The 18,936-nt window shown below is 33.4% G+C and overlaps 3 protein-coding genes and 1 non-coding gene across 5 annotated transcripts; 2 read left to right on the forward strand and 2 right to left on the reverse strand.

Moving 5' to 3' along the window:
- Positions 1-448: 448 nt before the first annotated feature.
- Positions 449-5,237, forward strand: LOC107029168 (magnesium transporter MRS2-I-like). Its single transcript, XM_015230517.2, has 11 exons — positions 449-780; positions 978-1,007; positions 1,941-2,100; positions 2,210-2,331; positions 3,306-3,380; positions 3,550-3,777; positions 3,861-3,905; positions 4,019-4,063; positions 4,164-4,193; positions 4,301-4,420; positions 4,966-5,237. Exons 1-11 carry the CDS (start codon positions 589-591, stop codon positions 5,050-5,052), a joined length of 1,134 nt encoding a protein of 377 aa, XP_015086003.1. The 5' UTR covers positions 449-588; the 3' UTR covers positions 5,053-5,237.
- A 3,332-nt stretch (positions 5,238-8,569) lies between these two features.
- On the forward strand, positions 8,570-13,031 carry LOC107029665. The gene is made up of 6 exons (XM_015231101.2): positions 8,570-8,758; positions 8,847-8,897; positions 10,062-10,113; positions 10,270-10,328; positions 10,494-10,539; positions 12,629-13,031. The coding sequence occupies exons 1-6, from the start codon at positions 8,633-8,635 to the stop codon at positions 12,769-12,771; spliced, it is 477 nt and encodes a 158-aa protein (XP_015086587.1). The 5' UTR covers positions 8,570-8,632; the 3' UTR covers positions 12,772-13,031.
- Positions 13,032-14,554: 1,523 nt separating this feature from the next.
- Positions 14,555-18,834, reverse strand: LOC107029578 (probable U6 snRNA-associated Sm-like protein LSm4). Of its 2 annotated transcripts, none has more exons than XM_015231014.2 (8): positions 18,720-18,834; positions 18,496-18,533; positions 18,371-18,412; positions 17,830-17,928; positions 17,667-17,744; positions 15,392-15,431; positions 15,068-15,229; positions 14,555-14,822 (listed from the first exon to the last, which is right to left on the reverse strand). In XM_015231014.2, the coding sequence occupies exons 2-8, from the start codon at positions 18,496-18,498 to the stop codon at positions 14,800-14,802; spliced, it is 447 nt and encodes a 148-aa protein (XP_015086500.1). In that variant the 5' UTR covers positions 18,499-18,533; positions 18,720-18,834; the 3' UTR covers positions 14,555-14,799. The 2 variants fall into 2 exon arrangements, with proteins under 2 accessions (XP_015086500.1, XP_015086501.1); XM_015231015.2 differs by lacking the exon at positions 18,720-18,834 and adding an exon at positions 18,643-18,707.
- On the reverse strand, positions 16,299-16,415 carry LOC114074130. The gene has a single exon (XR_003574612.1). It is a non-coding gene; the product is annotated as a small nucleolar RNA snoR127 (small nucleolar RNA).
- Positions 18,835-18,936: the final 102 nt, after the last annotated feature.

An 18,936-nucleotide genomic window follows, 5' to 3' on the forward strand; every position in this document is an offset into this window, starting at 1 on the left:
CACCTGTCAGATTGCAACCCTCATACCAAGTCACCAATTTAATAATATCCGCCTAAATTATATCACTCTGTTTTATTTTATGTGTCATTTTTAAAATATTAAAATTTAAATTTATCTTAAAATTGTAAATTGTTCATAGATTTTTTAAACATTTTGAATTATATAAATTGAGATAGAGAAAGTATATAAATATTATAATTAAAACAATATTTTATTTATTCTCAAATATCAAAAAATAATAATTTCGTGTCTAAGTATATTATTGTCAAAAAAACATGAAAAAATAGAGGGTTGATACACCGTACTTGTCTGTTTATGTAAGTTTTTGCTTGTTTAACGCACCCACACTCGGCCAAAAAAAACATACAGACATGCAAAACCAACTTTTACTTCTTTTTATCAGTAATAATAACACTATCTTTTGTTTCTTTACAATTTCACCAATCATTTTCATGTCCTTATCTTTCTCTTTTTATCACCAAATTTTTCCCCTTTTCTCTTTACCTTTCAAATTTTCCTTCTGCAAAAACCAGTATTTGAATTCACTTATTTTTGAATTACTATTATTATTTGTTGTAAGTTTGAAGTATGAAAACAGGGGTATCCAGAAGATGGATACTTGTAAACAGTAAAGGGCAGAGTAGTACATTGGATTTGGATAAATATGCTATTATGAAAAGAGTTTCAATACATGCTAGAGATCTTCGTATTCTTGATCCTCTGCTTTCTTATCCTTCTGCAATATTCGGTAGAGAAAAAGCTATTGTACTCAATCTGGAGGTGCATTTAATCCTTCTAGCCTTTCAAGTTTTGATTTCTCAAATGGTCACTCAACTAGTCTCGACTTTCTGGAAGAATAACTGTTAGTTGAGTGACCGTCTAAGAAATCAAACATGCTTTTGTTTCTATGATTCGATATTTTGGTAATCTAATTGCTGTGCTTTTGTTGTTTTGGCTTGTTTCTTCTCTGCCTTCAGCATATCAAAGCAATTATTACTACAGAAGAGGTAAATTTCTATTACTTTCCCTGCACCAAAAATTAATTTTAGCTACGATAATATCTTAATTGTTGCTAAATATTATATTTATTGGCAATTAACATTCTTTGTAAATGCTTTTAAAGTCTATACTGACATTGAATTAAATGACATTTAACTAATTACGGTAAAGAATTTAGCATTCTCTATTCATGTGCATATTTATTACTTTTTCTCTCTCTGAACTCATTTTATACGTCACCTTTCGGATTTCAAGAGTCAAACAAGTCTATCTTTGACGATAAATTTTTCATAATCTTTTAAACATTTTGCATTATCAATTATTGTGACTCATAATACTTTTTACGTAGTTTATAAATATGTAAGTTTTATTTTTAAAAAATTGAAGATTTCATGCACAAATTTTCAGCCAAACTTAAAATGTTTGACTCTCAAAACATAAAAATATGTCAGATATATTGAGAGAGAGAGTACTGTTAAAAGTTGTTTTTGTTGTAATGTTTCTACATTGCCTAACTACCAGATTTTTGTGGCGGTAATGAAATTGAATATAATTTTACATTATCTGTATAATTTATGTTGTTGTACCTTATTTTTCAGGTTACTAATTTCACTTTCTGAGTGATGTAACTGTTTACATAGTTAGGGGTCGTTTGGTAGTATGTTATAGATAAGTAATACATAGTCCTTTGTTTGATATGATTTATTAGGTACCAGTAACACATGAATATGCTTGGTTAAAGACGAACCGTGTGGATAGAAATAATTCAGCATTACTAATACACTCTATTTAGTATTATTCTTATGAAGCGACCCCTTAGAGTATTGAAGATAAGTTCATTGGGAATATATGATTATCGATTGTCGCTTTATAGCTTTCTTGATTTTTTGTTTGATAATAAATGTATATCCCATTGTATGTGTTTTATTTTATTGAGGTAGGTATTGATTCGTGACCCAATGGATGATAATGTTCTTCCTGTTGTTGAAGAACTTCAAAGAAGATTGCCATTGCCAGCTATTAGCTTAGGAGAAGGTGAAGATGATGATCAACCTGTTGTTAATGGGACACGAAATGAAATGCAAACCGTTGAACCAACTGGTATGCACCTACTGCTACTTATTTCGGTGTTGAGTTGTTGGTTACTATGTGTTCTTTCTATGCAAGCAACACGATTGCTAATCATCCGTTCCTATTATTTGTGATGCAGAGTTTCCTTTTGAATTTCGAGCTTTAGAAGTAGCACTAGAAGGAGTATGCAGTTATCTTGACACTCAGACACGAGAACTAGAGACTGCTGCTTACCCGGCTTTAGATGAGCTCACCTCCAAGGTAAGAAAACCACTATGTTCACTTTCATGCTTAGTGCAACTAACTACCTAAACTATGCATTAATAATCTCTAAAAGAGTGGTAATCGTATGAATTAAGCTGGTCAAATTACCTAAAATTGATTATTTTGTATTGAGTTGCTCTAATTACCGCTAATCAGTTGCCATGTCTGCCGCTCTTGAAAGTCATATCTACTTGCTACCACCGAATGTCCAACAAGTTTCTGTTGTTCGATAAGTTGACATGTTATATATGATGGTTTTGTCATTGTTTTCTTCCAAAAGCAGTGGATTAGCAGCTTCCTTTTCTAATTGATTAATGTAGAACTAAGTTAACAGCGGAAGATCTATTGTGAAAACGCTATATTTAGCGTTCTCCCACTTGTCTATGGCTTGAAAGTCAGAAGGGAAGAAAAGGGAAAAAGATAATTAGTTTTTTGCAATGTCATGTTAAGCACAGACTTGAAAAACAATGTTCTTAGAAATATTATCATCCGTAGAAGAGGGAATTACAGAGTCTTTATAGGTAAGGGAAATGATCGCTTCTAACTGATGGATGAATTAATGAAGTTTTATAACAAAAACTTGCAATCAGATATATTTACCTCACCACAGAATCAGGTGGAATATGTTGTAAGAATTATCCTAGATATAGACTTATGGTGCCATTAGATTTTACCACCAGTAAACCTCGTCATCTACGTCAACTAAGATTGATTTTATTTGAACAGGAGGCAACATATTACGACCTTGCCCGATTGTTTTGCATAAATTGAATCGACAAAATGTCTCTACTCAATTGTTTGTTCATCCCAAGTACAACTAAGGAAACCATTGTTTAGTTGCTTTACTGGATAGCATTTTGGTTATGATATGTATGTGCTTGCGCACAGCGCATTTATTATTCTCTCTTGATCAGTTTGTTTCCCAAGTACCTTTTCTTCTAATTTGTGATGTTTCTTTTACTAATTTGCAGATTAGTAGTCGCAACCTGGATAGAGTGCGCAAATTGAAGAGTGCAATGACTAGGTTGACTAGTCGGGTTCAAAAAGTATGTCTCTCTTTTTCTTCTACATGTTATGTCCTGAAACATACAAGATGTTCTGGTCTATGCGTTCGTTTATGGACTAATGATATGGTGTCTAAAAGGAAAAAGATGAGTTCATCTAGAGCTGAATGTTTTGTTAATCTAATTGAATCTAAATTATGCCAATATCTAGGTACGTGATGATCTTGAACAACTTCTCGAAGATGATGGTGACATGGCTGACCTTTACCTCTCAAGAAAATTAGTTGCCGGAGTTTCATCCCCCCTGAGTGGTCAGGTGGCACCTTACTGGTCCCCTGATACGTCCTCAATACGCTCAAAGTTATTATCCAAAGCAAGCAGGATCAGTGGGATAACTCATGAGGAGACTGATGTCGAGGAACTTGAAATGTTGCTTGAGGTTAGTATCATCACAAACTTACACACTTTGGCCTCATTAATCCTCTGCTACTCGTGTTGTTCAATAACTACATGCTTTTGCAGGCGTACTTTGTGCAAATTGAAAGCACGATGAACAAATTGACAACGGTAAGACAATGAAAAAAACAGGAACCTGGTGCCCTTTACATACCCAAAATGAAATAATGAACTGATCATTCAGAACTCTAATTACATAGTGATACTCGTGTTCCTTTATCCAGTTGCGCGAATATATTGATGACACTGAGGACTATATCAATATTCAGGTTACTACTCCGCTCTGATTTAACTTGTTGTGTAATGCTAAAACCTTGTAGCTTTAGGAACTATACACAAAACTAACAGTAAATTCCTTGTTGCTGGCAGCTGGACAATCATCGAAATCAGCTGATCCAGGTATGTTGAAATGTGTACCATCTTGTTAAATATATCCTGTATAAGTCTGCTACTTCTCGACTTGTATATAGGCGAATAAATAACATTTGTTTTGATTGATACCGCAGTTGGAGCTGTTCCTGAGTTCTGGTACAGTTTGTTTGACAGTGTACTCCTTGGTGGCTGCAATATTTGGAATGAATATTCCAGTTCCATGGAAGAAAGACCATGGCTACCTTTTTAAATGGGTGCGCATACTCAATTCTTTTTCTGGAAGTAGTATATTATTATATCAAGAATTTAATTCAAAAGTATATAGAAGTTAAACTCTAGAAGTAAAGCCTCGGAGCAACAATAAAGTTGTCTCTATTGTGGCTATAGAATCAAGTCACTGATGCTCGGGTCAGGATAGACTGCCTAAATATCACATTTCTCTTGGGATGCAATCCTTCCTTGGATCCTGTGTGAATGCAGGATTCGAGCAACAATAAAATTGTCTCTATTGTGGCTATAGAATCAAGTCATTGATGCTTGCGTCAGGATAGACTGCCTACGTATTGCACTCTCTTGGAATGCGATCCTTCCCTGGATCCTGTGTGAATGCATGGTTCGAGCAGCAATAAAGTTCTCTATTGTGGCTATAGAATCAGTCACTGATGATTGCGTCAGGATAGACTGCCTACATATCACACTCTCTCAGGATGTGATCCTTCCCTAGATCCTGTGTGAATGCAGGATGCTTCGTACACTCAAAATATGTAAAAAAAATTTAACCCTTGTATTTATATTGCAGGTGGTCATTCTTTCTGGAATTGCTTCTGCATCTGTTTTCCTATCAATAATTGCATATGCTAGGCACAAGGGTCTTGTTGGATCTTAAATCTTAATACTTATTACTCCCCCGATCTCTATATATAAATATAAAATACACCAGACATGTCAACATGTTGAAATTTAATTTCTAAATTGTAACTTTTTAGAGGATGAGGCAGAGCCATGATTGGAGATAAGATATGCAAAAACGTTACGATACGAACTTATGACCTAAAACATGCTTGTTGTGTATTGATGAATTCAACAATCAATATATATATATATATATAATCTCACATACGGACAAATGTAATTTGTTGACAAAGCGGATTTAACTGACCAGCCTTTGAGCTAATATGACTTCGCTACTGGTTGCAAATCAATCAAAAGTTTCAACAACAATGGAAAAAGAAAGAATTTAAGGATGGTCTACAAGCTAAAACAATTTCTTTTGTAAAATTCAGAGTTTGCTCCACCTATACTCTTGATTCTCAAAGGGGCTATATACACGAGTCTGGAGCCTAAAGGGCAAAAAAAAAATTGACAAAAATTTCAAACGGGTATATCAAAAAACTTTCTAATCAAAACGGTAATATCGCTACTGATATAGCGATTTATTTGGCCGACGATAGAAAAAATTGCTGCTCTATGAGCAATTTGTACAATTTTTATTTTAAGTTTATTTTTTAACAAATTGCTGCAAAGTTATTTTAAGTTTATTTTTTAACAAATTGCTGCCTTTGCAGCGATTTTAGTTAGGTTTTTTTTTTTACATTTGATGTAAAATTGCTGCCTTAGTTTAAATTTTTTTTTGATGTAAATGTTTTAGTATTTTTCTTTTAAAATTGTGTTGTGAATATTTTACTAAAATTTTTCTTTTATAGTAAATTGCTTCCTTTGCAGCAATTTTACTTAAATTATTATTGATATTATTAGTTTTTAATAGTAAATCACTAAAATTTATCTATTTTTTTAAAAAAAATATTTTCCACCAAAAATCGCTGCAAAGGCAGCGATTTACTACTATGTAAAAAAATAAATTGACTAAAATCGCTGCAAAAACAGCGATTTACTATCCACAATTACAAAGAAATTAGAAAAAAAGATTAGGTAAGATCGCTGCCTGTGCAGCGACTTACAATACAATTTAAAAAAAGAATTTAACTAAAATCGCTGCAGTGGCAGCGATTTACAATAAATTTTTTTAATTTTTTTTTTACAAATTGCTGGCAAGGCAGCAATTTCAAATTAAAATAAAAATTGTATAAATCATTCGTAGAGCAGCGATTTTTCCAAACGCCGTACAAATAAATCGCTATATTAGTAGCGATTTTACCGTTTTAGTTAGAAATTTTTTTGAAATACCCTTTTGAAATTTTTTTCAATTTTTTTTATCGTTTCACCTCCGAATTCCTATATACACATAAATAAACTACATATATTAAAGAGAATAATACACAAAAGAAACAATTTTTAACTCAAAATTCAAATTTGAACTATTTGTGATTTGTTATTAAACTAGAAAGAAAATAACAAGTGACAAATAAGAGTGAAGTACTTGTTAGATGTATGTTAAAATGTTTAAAAATCAAATGGTAGCAATAGCACAAAAGAAGTTGAAAACAAAATTACAAGGACTACAAATTTGTTGTGTGGCTGGCACAAGCTGACACTTTATGGCAGGGGAGACTCGATTAATGTCATAAAGAGAATTACTAGGCGTTTGGCCATGCGATATCATATCACGATATGGTATCGTGAAATGAAATTAGCGTTTGGACATGCAATTTCACGCTGATTCCATCTCATGATATGGAATCATGAGATGTAATTTCATATTCTCCAAAAATTATGATATGGAATTATATGGTGATTCCATATCATGATTTGAGATATTTTAATACAAAAATTGATCCACAAGTTTATATTTTGTTAAAACAATCCACATTTATATCTACTAACCATTTATTTCATATGTAAATAAAATTTATAATCACATCATTACTTTTTCAAATTTATTATTCTCACCGACATAAATTTATTATTCTCACGAACATATAGTCACTTTAACTCACACCAACCAATTGTTAAAGTGATGAAGTATTTATGGTCTATAAACATGAAAATATAGTTGCGGATGATATTGACCAACAAACGGCTCAAAGTAACAATGTTAGTTCGTCTTCCCAGTCACATTATCGAAAAATGCAAGTTTAACTTGAGAAAATTATTCGTACTATGTGGGACGATTATATTAAAAACTAATACACTACAATTTATGTTCAATTTTTTTTATTAAATTAAAACTAAATGAAATGATTACTTAAGTGGAGAACAAAATACCTTTTAATAATTTATTATGCGATTTTATAATTTTTTTATTTGATAAGATTGAATAAAAAATTGGAGCTATTTTAATAATTTTACAACTTATGGGATTTTTATGTTTATGAGAAAATATACAACACAAAAACTCCATATTGCATATCCAAACAAACTTCAATTTCATCTTATAATTCTATATCATGATACCATGATACCATATTGCATGGCCAAACGACCCTTTTTAGTACACATCGTTGAAATTTCAAACTACATAAAATTACTCCCTTCCCATATTATATATCGTTCCTTTCTAAATATAGTTGGACCACAATATATGTTATTTTATAAAATTTATGCATAAATTATCATTTTTGCCCATTATACCCTTAATAGTTTAATTAAATTAATCTTGAAAATATATTTACCTTGACTAACCTAGAAAATCTACAAGTAATTAATTTCATTGGTAAAGTACTTCATTCATTAAGAAAGTACTTTATTCATTATTTATTCTATGAAATCTGCTTTTGAAAAAAAAATCAACAAATAAATTAAAAATAAAAGATAAAAATGGAGGTTATAACCACATGAATCATCTCTAATGTAGTTAAATATGAATCAATGATCTTAATGACTCTTCATTTACGTTGTTATTTTTTAAGTTTTCATCTGTTATTTATTGAAAAAGAAAAAAAATTATGAAAATATAAGATAAAATAAAGGTTACAATTGCATAAATCATCTATAATGTTGTCATGTTTGCTTTAAGACTTTTGGATCTAAGCCCACTTACTTTCTTATTATCTTGAGCCTAAGGTCCAAAGAAGTAAATTTCCAAGAATTGGGCCAATGGCTCAAAAGGAAAATAGGCTCAAGTATTAGCCCACACGAAAAGATTCAGACTTTGGCTCAAATCTTCGTTCTCTATCTTATTTATTTATTATTATGTATTTATTTAATTTTAAGGTTTCAAAAATTTAACTTTTTAAAAGGATAACCATTTTGCATTAAAAATTTAAAATCAAGTAAATATTTTATTTTAATTTAGCCAAGCATGCTTATCTTTTAAAGCATTAATCAAATAATCAATTGTAAAGTAATCGTGCGTTAACGGACATTTCGAATACTAATACAAATTTCAGAACCTCTTTAACTGTTTTTCATTAGAATTTTTGTTTTAATCATTTGAAAAAATAATTTTTTTAATTTCTTTAAAAAATTAAGTGATTGACTCTAAAACCAGTCTAAATAAATATACATAACAGTAGTTCTACACACAAGCTGAAAGGTTCTCTTTTTTTTGGGCTTTGTTCTCAACTGAGATGGGAACACGAGAGGTATACGAAGAAAAGCTGAAGAGAGGGAATCTCCATCATGATCCTACAATCAAACCTGGCCTCGGCTCTGCTAGATGTCCTCGTTGTCTTTCTCTCTTGAACTCCAATTCAGTATGTATTTTTGTAATTGTCCACATCTTGTCTAGTACATGCTTGATGAAATGCCTAACTAGTAGTTTGAATTTGATTTCGGTTGCAGAAAAGTGGAGAATGGGCGATTACTCCTGTTCTACATGATTTCACAATTGTGGTTAGTATGCTATATTACATGTTTCGAATGGTATTTGAACTACGAGATCGAAGTAGCTAAATTTGTTGTTATGATTAAAATTTACCTAAGTAGTCACAAATTTTAAGATTGAATGGTGTTGGTATTTGTGATCAAAGTCCCACTTTGGTAGTTCAAAATAAAAAGTAAGCTACTAACTATAGGTGTTGGTTATATTAGGAGTCGTTTAGTGTGAGAGATAAGGTATACTAATCTTAGGGATAAAATGCGGGATTATTTTATCATGCGTTTGGTTAGAGATATTAGGCAGTTTTGAAATTATTTATCCCACCATTTAGACCTTAGTGATGGGATAAGTTATCTCATATACACGGTGGAATAACTTATATCCCGATTATTAATTTCGGTATAACTTGTTCTCAACCAAGTGACCCCTTAATAGTATGAGGCCCTTTAGGGAAACTGTACATGCTTGTCCCAAAGCAGACAATATCACACATGTTAAGTGTATCTTTCAGCTGTTTAACCTAATGACTGCTAGACGAGTAGGAAGATGACGTAGTGATGTTGTGGGGACCAACTCTGAATTAGCCCATGAATGGCAATGGATCATGTGGAACTTAGTTAGTGGGGGAATTGTTGTGTGTGCATAAACAAAGTCCATATTGGTAACTGAAAAAAAACATAAGTTACTTATAAGCTGTTGAATCCTCTTGAGATTGGTAACCTAGCCCAAAACCATGGTCATGGAAAAAAGTATGGGGATAGTCTTAATGGCGTGAGGCCTTTTGGGAAATTGTGCAGGCTTGGACCAAACCACAAGATCATACCATGTTGATACTGAAAGTGGTTGATGCCGAAGAGTTATATGAATGTTTTGTATATGTCCAAAACTTCAAGATTTTGTTTTATAGTAAATTGGAATTGGGCTTAGTTGAGTTCTATGCAGAAGAAAGTTTCTATTGTGACCCCTGAAAGAGTTCCGTTTTTTAATGTCTTCCACTTGAAAATCTGAAAGACTATCTTTTACCCGAAGCCGAATATTTTACCCTTGTCTTACTAATCATAATTTTTATAATCGGTTGGACAAGGCTTAAAAACCTATAGTGAACAGAGTTATAGCGCAACCATAATATGAAGAGATTTTACCAATTAGTTAAAGTAATATTCTTTACCTTTGTGTAGGCTGGCTCTGGAATTGGTGGACTGCTCAGTGCAATTCATGGTTTCAATACAGGCATGATTAATTAATCATCTCTTATGTGCTTATCTTTGTATTCTTTTTTGTATTACTCTCCTTATAGTAAATCATGGTTGAAATATTAAACTTAATACTTCCTTCTCTTTTATCTAATGAAGTCATAGTTGAAGTCTTAATGCTAGTACTTTTCAGGAATTCCTTTTGTCCAGAGACATGTGAAGGGTCCAAAGTGGCTTCCATTTGTTATAGGGGTAGGCATTGAATCCAATTTTTCTGATCTTAAAGTCTTTTCTTCCTCTCTTCCTCCTATTCATTGCATTCTTGATTTTTGTGTTGTATTCAAATCTATGTATAATTGAGTATACAATTGATGTGTTATCTAAAACTTCACTTTTCCCCTTGTTTTGTTCTTGCAGCTTCCTCCATTACTCATGTTCTCTGCAGCTAGCGCGACATTTGGTGGTAATTCTATGAAGTTCTAATTTCATTCTTTCAATTTAGCATGTGTTATGTTATGAATTGATAATAAAGTTGTCATGACACTCAGCATATTAATCTTTTTTTTAAAAGTGACCCTCTGTAACGATACTTTCCTATGCACCAATACTTAAAAGTTGGTAATTTGAAGTTTAATGCAATAATTACTTGCTAGGATTTATATTGGGTATCTCTGTTTTAGTTTACTTTCTCTATCTTAATATAATTGGATATCACTTTATCCCATCAGTATTTTGAGTATTTAAGAAAACCTAATGTATAATCTTTCCGCTTTACGCAAGTATATAATTGTTGGTGATATTTCACACCTTGCTTATCTACTTCTAATGAACATTGCTTTCAACTATATACTGTAAGAAATCAGAATTTATAATGGATATGAAAAGAATGCTGTAATCAAGAAGAGATATCTTGATCAATTGAGAAACTAACTATCACATATATCAAATATAACCCCTCTAATGTTGTTCTGGCGTATTTTAAAGGTGTACCTTAATCGACCAAATAAGGTAATTCTGGTAATAATATAATGTGGGCTCAGCACGGTGCATTTTATTTCATTTTTGAATGACTGATGTTGAAACCTCACTTTGTAATAGAGGTAAGGTCTATCGAAAACAGTCTCTTTATCTTGAGGTGAAGGTAAGGTTTGCATACACTATATCCTCCCCAGATCCAATTTAACTTTGTGGGACTACACTGGGAATGTTGTTGTGATGAGTATGACTGATGTCTAAACCAACACTAAGGAAGTGCTATGACACTTGATGGAAAAGTAGACGAGCCTCACCTGGAAATAATTCTCGGAGAGAAGAATAGGTTACATCACACCTGTAACTTCCGGTGGCCATGTGGTTGACAAGTTCATTCTCAAATCATGTGAACTAAGTAGCCACAAAAATTGCAATCTATGCACATAATAAAATTAAGCATCTTTTCCTTCCTTAAAGCTCAATGTCAAAAGTGTAGTAGTCCATAAATTTTGTGTATTCTACAGTTTAGATACCTGTTTTTTTCTTATAAGAAAATTGCACATGTTCTGGTACCCGTATTTTGTTGAATGTATGTCATATATTCGAAATTGTTTGTTTCAGATCATTGTTGGGCAAGCTTTCTGTTATGCTTAGGTTAATTATCTTCTTCAAGATATGAGCATCTTATTGTTACGATAAGAAATATTGAGCACTTGAATAAGAGGCGTGGCCAGTGTACAATAGTGTCATGCCATGCACAATCAAGGATCTGAAGATACAAATACTTCTAAATTTGGGGAATTGTAGACATAACTGACTTTACTGGACTTAGTATTTTTATTTATCGCTTTGTCGTACTTATTCTTGGTACCAAGTTTAAACAACATACATAGAAGGTCTAAATATACCCTTATACTATGCAAAATTGAGCAGATTTTGCCCTATGTTAGTACTTAAGTTCATTTATGCCCTTACCGTCAAATACTTGGTCCAAATACTATGCGCAATTGAGCAGAACAAGGGCGTATTTGTATCAAGTATTTGATGCTAAGGGCTTAAGTAAATTGAAATGCTCAATTTCATATAATATGAGGGTATATTTGAACCTTTCCAGAACAATAGATTGTATCTAGGGGACAAGTTAGCTCATAGGGCTGACGCTAGTACTCTGCAGCAGATACGTGAATTGGCCTGCTGAACTAATCTTGCTTACTGGGTGAAGAAGGGTATCCAATTGAAATCCATGCACGCACTTTTTCTATTTTTCTCTTAGATGTGCTCGGCACCGAATGCCTGAAGATTGATTGAAAAGGCAGGCCTAACCGACCCTCTCCTCCTACTTGTCCCGAAGAAATATTTCTTCACTTTATTTTTCAAAACTAGAATAAATTAGACTCTTTACAATATTTTGAAGGAATAATTCATGGGAAAGTGCCATTTAAAGGAAAATAAAGTAGCCACTCATTCTTACACTCGTTCGAAAGTACTTTAATGACAATAATCAAAGATCTTTTCTCATGCTTTAATCTTAATTATGAAAGTAATTTTTGATGTGTAAATGACCAGATTTTCCATTACAGGATATACACTTCCAAGGTTTACTCAACTTACGATGACTTCATATTACACTGCTTCAAGTGCCTCACATTACGCAATATCATTGCTTACCAGACGTATTGAGGAGACCCATACTTCTGGTGTTCAACCTAAAAGACCCGGCTGACTTGAGGTGCACAAAATCAGAGCCAAACTTTACTTCAAATTTTGCAATGTATTATATATAGTTGGAGCAATTGTCAATTCAAAAGATGCATGTTCATTGCTTTGGTGACTTCTCTTTTGATAAAATATATAGTTTTTACTTTGTAATAATAGGAATGTTTGAACTTGGAAGAAAACACTTGAGCATCTGTCAAAACTGGATCTTGTATCTAAGTGCTTTGTATTAGAACAAAATGCTTTGTCATTGTTTTTAAATTGATACATCCTCATCGGTGCTAACTGCGACTAAATAACCCTTCAATTCCTTTTGTAAGTCGAGAGTTTTCTACCCCACAAAGGTACAGGTAAGATGTGCATACTTCCTACCTCCAGACTCGACTCGTGGAATTACACTAGGTATGTTGTAGTCACTTTTCTATTACTAACTTTATATCTTTGAAGATTTTTGGAGTGTGGGGTTAAAGAGAGAATTTTATGGCCTGACTTGCACAACATGTTTTGGACCAAGTATTTGACACTAAGGGCATTAGTGATTTGAAGTATTAACGGAGGGAAAATATGCATAGTATGAGGGTATATTTGGACCTTTCCCGAACAATATATTGTATCCCGGGGACAAGTTTGCATTAGTACTACGCAGAAGATGCGTGAACTAATCTTGCTTTGGGCGGGTGAAAGAAGGGTATTCAATTGAAATCTATGCACTTTTTTTTCTTTCTATTTTTCGCATAGATGTGTTTGACATATTAATATCTTATTTATCAAAGTGATTTTTGATGAGTTCAAGTAGAAAAGAACCTTAATCCGATCATTGCTGATTAAGTAACTCCAACATAGTTGGTTGGACCTCTAGATCCCGACTAACTTTGCTGCAAGAGAAGAACATATTGCTGCAAGAGAAGAACATATATATCAGCACACACATGAGTTTCTTTTTTTTGCAAGCACACGCTACTCCTTATCGAGTATGCGCCGATATTATGGGCATGCAAGGGTATTAGCAACGGAAAACAAAGATACAGTACCTATCAAAACGCTTTGTGCCTATAGCATCAATCAAAATAATGCAAGGTGATTTCTCTTTTGCCAGCTGGAAAGCAGTTTTGCTCCATCTCCAATGAACATCTTAAAGTTACAACAGGCATATTTAATTTGTAACAAAATTGTAAAAGTTCCCATGCAGTAGTTGGTGACCTTAGGGTTATGCTTTTGTGTGGACAGTGGTATGAGACGCTATTCGTAAGTGTTGCCTAAGGGTTACTTGAGGTAAAGGAGATGGGTTATATGCGTTGAACCAAGGACTTGCATGTGGGTTTTGTTTTAGTATTGTGCCTCTATTATCATGTGCATAGAGTTTTATAAAAAAAAAATGGCATACTAGCACAAGAGATGGTTTCAAATCAACTTATAAAGTGACTAGGAGCAAGAACCGATCCAACAATTCTTTCATACTTGAGATATCATCACAAAGAAGCTGTTCCTTTGAATCCCTCCATTTTTTCCTTTTGTAAATTCCTAACATCTGGCATTGAAAATTCCTAACAATACCCATCCTATTTTTGTGCAGCCAAAGACCCACACTCCTTCTGTAATAACATTATTGGTACTTGTCACTATCCCATAATCTAAAGTTCCTGCCTACAACAAGGTTACTCTGCCATCATGAGGGGATAAAAATCCATTCTTCGACAGCTAAGAATGTACAAGCCCAGTGAAATGTATGCTGAATAACCCCTAATCTAAAGTACAGAAATATTTACTCGTGTTATTTAACATTCCAAGTATAAAGTTAAAGAAAGCTAGCACATTTTTTATTTAAAAATAACACACATACTGAGACGCCAAATATTTTCAAGACGTACTCTTACATGTGAAGCCTACATACATTCCATCTTAAAATAATAATAATAACTGGAAGCAGGCCTTTTCTCCAGTAAGTTGCTTTATAATTTCAAAGTACAAACAAAATTAGATAGATACAATATATCTAGCTTGTCAGTTGGCTTCTTTCTCTCTAAATGACGACGAATTAGCCCCGTCCACGGCCACCACCTGTACCATCCAAAATCATCTGATTAGCAAATGGCTATATACATATTGCATTTCACAAATATACTTGAGAGGACTGTTACAACATAGAGATTAAATTCAAGCACTGAACATGAATGTATTGGTAGATAGATATATGCATGAATAAGATATCTCACATGGAAATGCAGTGCCGTGGATTGAGACTCTGGGGATAACATAAGCTTTAGCATAATTGACAATAAAATTGCATATTGAACACTTCATACCTTTTCCACCAGACTTGGCACCAGGTCCTCCTTTGCCCCGGCCTTTGGCACCTGCATCTTCCATTCCACGCCCAATGCCTTTCGTCTGTCTTCCAGCAGCACCTTCATCCCTACTACCTCCTCTTCCTCTTCCTCGACCACCAACACCAGGTGGTTTTCTATCTGCGAAAGGATTTTAAAAATATACTAATTAAGCTGAATGCTCAGACACTGATCCTAGGCTAGTAGGGCAGTATTTGTAAAATCAACAAACCCCACACTGATCCGTAGCTAATTAGCAGTTGGTTATAAAAATTCCTGATAATTAACAGTCCAAAGTAGTACCTCCACGGCTTTTTGTTTCTTCTTGAACTTTATCAATCACCTGGAAAATTATAGCATAGTTAACCAAACAGCACTAAGAGGGATTATTAACTTGGTCAAATGAAGAGCCAAGGGCAGACTAAGCTTCCAGAATTTATAAACTACTGCAAGCTCAGTCTCCAACCCCAGTGATAAAAATGCACTATTCAAACCAGTAAACACAAGTAGGTATGTTCATATTTTAATATATATACATATATATCATCAAGAATATCTACAAAGCTTAGCCTCTCAGTAAAATAATGTTGCAATACTAAAGTTATTCCATGTACAAAAGAAAAGGCAATCTGCATTCTTTTCCATTTTTGTAGAAGTGAAAGTGTAAAATCTGCCTTTTACGTCTGAAAGGATATAGGGGTTTTTCATTTTACAGTTACTTATCTGTTAACGTTATGACTTTTTAAAAGAAAATGTCAGCTGCCCATGAAAATTCTTCTCACCTACCTCTCCTTTTCAAACCCCCCACCCCCTATGTGTCCAAACAAAGGAGAAGTACAGAAAATTAGGATAACAGTTGTATTCAAAGATCATCTCCCTTCCTAGCTAGTTTTGAAAGCCCTCACAAACAAAAAGAAAAGCATCTAACAGAGGAAACAAACACTGGGGAAAAGATGGTTCCTGCCACTCCTAAAAGATCAACAAAAGGATAACCTCCAAAACTCAACGGTCATTCCTGAATCAACTATGAATGTGTGGAAGGTGAATGGACGAGAGAGGTAACTTCCCATATGTGCCTGTCATGAGCTATAAAAAAAACAGGGCGGAGTGCATAATACGCTGTAAACAGAAAATAAAAGCAGAAAGCATGCGCCGCCGCTTTATTTAGTCAAAACTGAAAACGTTAGATATCACATGGAAGCTCGTCATTGCTAAAGCAAATTCTCATTGCCATCTTCATGGAGTCGCACTCCTACCTAAGGTGTCAGATTCAACGGTCCATAGGGAGCACAACAATGTCTGATTTGGCTAAATTGCATCACATCAGCATAATCAATTCTCTTCTTCCAGGAATGTTCTACTCACAGTCACGAGGAAATGAACACACAGTCGACTACACGCATGCAAGAAAGAACAACATCAATAGGGTTTCAACCTTATGATATCTAACATTTTATAATCTTTTTTAGTATAGGATATCTTATATAAAATAAGCCAGTATATTGGAAAATAATTACTTAAGAACTAAGAATTATCTAACTTCCGAATCTTATATGAAAACCACTTGGCTACACATCTTATTTGAGAAGAACACTATGTTCGAAGTCTAAAACACTAATGTTCCAACCACAACAATGATTTCATTTCAAGAAATCTATGTTATCAGTAGAAAAGAGGCAACAAGAGTATGAATGCATTTATATTTAGCCTTTAGGAGCATCAGAGTTGTGTTATAAGTTCAACCTTCAGTTTCCTGCATTATTGCTTGGACATGTGTTACTGCTGATACCTCTTTTAACTTTTCTATCTGGTTTCTATGTTTTCCAGCTCTGAATCCAAGTATGTCAAGGTAAGTTTAGCCTCATAGACCCAGACACCACAGATTAGCTAGTAACATAACTCCAGCCTACAACAACACAACTGAAACCCACCCCTAAAAGCCCCATTGAGTGAATAACCAGACAAGTATATCCATGAGTCCGGTCACACCAAAATTAGCTAGTATCTTGATTCCACCTACTTACATCAAACCAAGCCCCTAGAATGCACCACGATAAAGGTGTAAATGGACCGTCCTCGGTGTTCTATACAAGATGTTATTAAGTAAATTAAAATGAGTTCTCCCTAACAACTTAAGCTTTTACATCAAATGATCACACATTTCACATCTCAACATGGTGCAATTCTCAACCCACCCGTTATCAGAAAATAAGTTGTGTGCTTGGCACGGGAAAAAGAATTCAGGCCTGCTCGTTAGGTGTGTAAAAAAATACTATTGTGTATATTAACATCTACTCTATGAAAACTAAAGATTTTTCAAACTCATTGTCATGTTGAGTGATAGCACTAAAGCAAGTAGTTTAGTCTTAGTTAAGTAGAAACTGCCATTCCACAACTAGTTTACAATTTTTACAGTCACCCTGCAAAGCAACCATTTAATAATACAAATAACTACAACAAAATAGGCACCCATCTTCTACAAAGTCCAAAAGTGCTATACACACTATGTTGCAAGTGAAAAACAAATAATACTACACGAAAGCATTATTAATCATAGTAATTAAGAAGATAAACTAACCTCATCAGGAACTCTAAGATACTTTATGGTATTGCCACGAATATAACATTCAGGCATTCTCCAAAATCTATCTCCATCCTGCATTAATTTTTCAAAATCAGGTGGTCTTACACCAATTACATTTGAAAACCTAGCAATAACATATTAAAAAACAATGAATTACCTTTGACGTACAGATAACTTCACGAAGATGGATATTCATCCAAGTATCACAATTCACCAAATGACCATTATAAGTCTCTCCATTTTTTAGCTCCACCAACTGTATTAGAAAACAAAAGTTTCCAGATTGAGATAATTGAACAAATACAATAATCCAAGGACTTGTGGCATATTTTGGAGATAACAATATAAATATGCAGAAACTGATAAACTATACCAACAAAATATATGTTGCCTTTTAAGAATGTTAGCCAAAAGTCTCAACTAACAACAGGACAAAACATGAAATCATTATTGTTATTCTCCCTCCAATTTCCCAAACAGGAGAATTACACTCCTGTATTCTCCTATAACTACTTTATTCACATGGTTTGTTGTTTTTGTATGTTATTAATAAGTTGGGGTTCATTCAAAACATGCAGCACTTGGAAAAACCTAATTGATCTGACTACATTACCACTCCAAAAAGAGTTTAAGATCAGACTAAACAATAAACTAGGACGAGAGAAAAAAAAAACTTCCAGATGAATTCAAAAGCTTACCATGGGATGCCCCTGTGCAGTCTTGAGCAAAGAGAGGGGAAGCTGAGAGAGAAGAAAAATAAAAATTAGAGCTTCATAAGAACTCAAAACCCTAACCCTCAGAAGGCGATTGTCTCTAAACCTACCATCTTTAGATGGGGAAAATTCCAAATTCAAGATTGCCCTGCAAAATTCAAAACAGAGGAATTACAAATAAAACAAAAAACTGATCCCGAAGAATTGCGCACAAAAAAAACAAACAAACTTAAATCTGTAAACTCTCTCTTTAATACATTCAAATGTAGACAGTTCATGAGTTTATACGCAATAATTTTTGCTAATACATAGTATAAGATATTCAAAGCCTTACCTAGCTTGATTTTCGTTTTTCTACTCCATTTGTTTGAAAAAAAATAAAAAACGAAAACGTAAGGTTCCCCAAATAGAATTTCATTCTTATTTTCTTATTTCATAACAGAATTTATCTTTTTCCAGATAATCATTTTATAAAATTTTCATGTGATATAATATTTTATTTTTTAGATAAAATTATATGTTATTCTAAAGTAACATAAATTATAATAAAT

This window comes from Solanum pennellii, chromosome 9 (assembly GCF_001406875.1).
Source record: "Solanum pennellii chromosome 9, SPENNV200".
Taxonomy (NCBI): Eukaryota; Viridiplantae; Streptophyta; class Magnoliopsida; order Solanales; family Solanaceae; genus Solanum; species Solanum pennellii.

Bases quoted from the DNA above. Each gene is read 5' to 3' on its own strand.
- LOC107029168 (XM_015230517.2), top strand. From the start codon at position 589: ATGAAAACAGGGGTATCCAGAAGATGGATACTTGTAAACAGTAAAGGG. The intron at 3,906-4,018 runs GTAAGACAATGA...TCCTTTATCCAG, and splicing joins CGATGAACAAATTGACAACG to TTGCGCGAATATATTGATGA. The intron at 4,421-4,965 runs GTGCGCATACTC...TTTATATTGCAG, and splicing joins ATGGCTACCTTTTTAAATGG to GTGGTCATTCTTTCTGGAAT.
- LOC107029665 (XM_015231101.2), top strand. From the start codon at position 8,633: ATGGGAACACGAGAGGTATACGAAGAAAAGCTGAAGAGAGGGAATCTC. The intron at 8,898-10,061 runs GTTAGTATGCTA...ACCTTTGTGTAG, and splicing joins TACATGATTTCACAATTGTG to GCTGGCTCTGGAATTGGTGG. The intron at 10,329-10,493 runs GTAGGCATTGAA...TTGTTCTTGCAG, and splicing joins GGCTTCCATTTGTTATAGGG to CTTCCTCCATTACTCATGTT.
- LOC107029578 (XM_015231014.2), bottom strand. The intron at 15,432-17,666 runs GTTAGTTTATCT...ATAATTTTCCAG, and splicing joins ATCTTAGAGTTCCTGATGAG to GTGATTGATAAAGTTCAAGA. The intron at 14,823-15,067 runs GTATGAAGTGTT...TGGATGGTACAG, and splicing joins TGCCAAGTCTGGTGGAAAAG to GTGGTGGCCGTGGACGGGGC.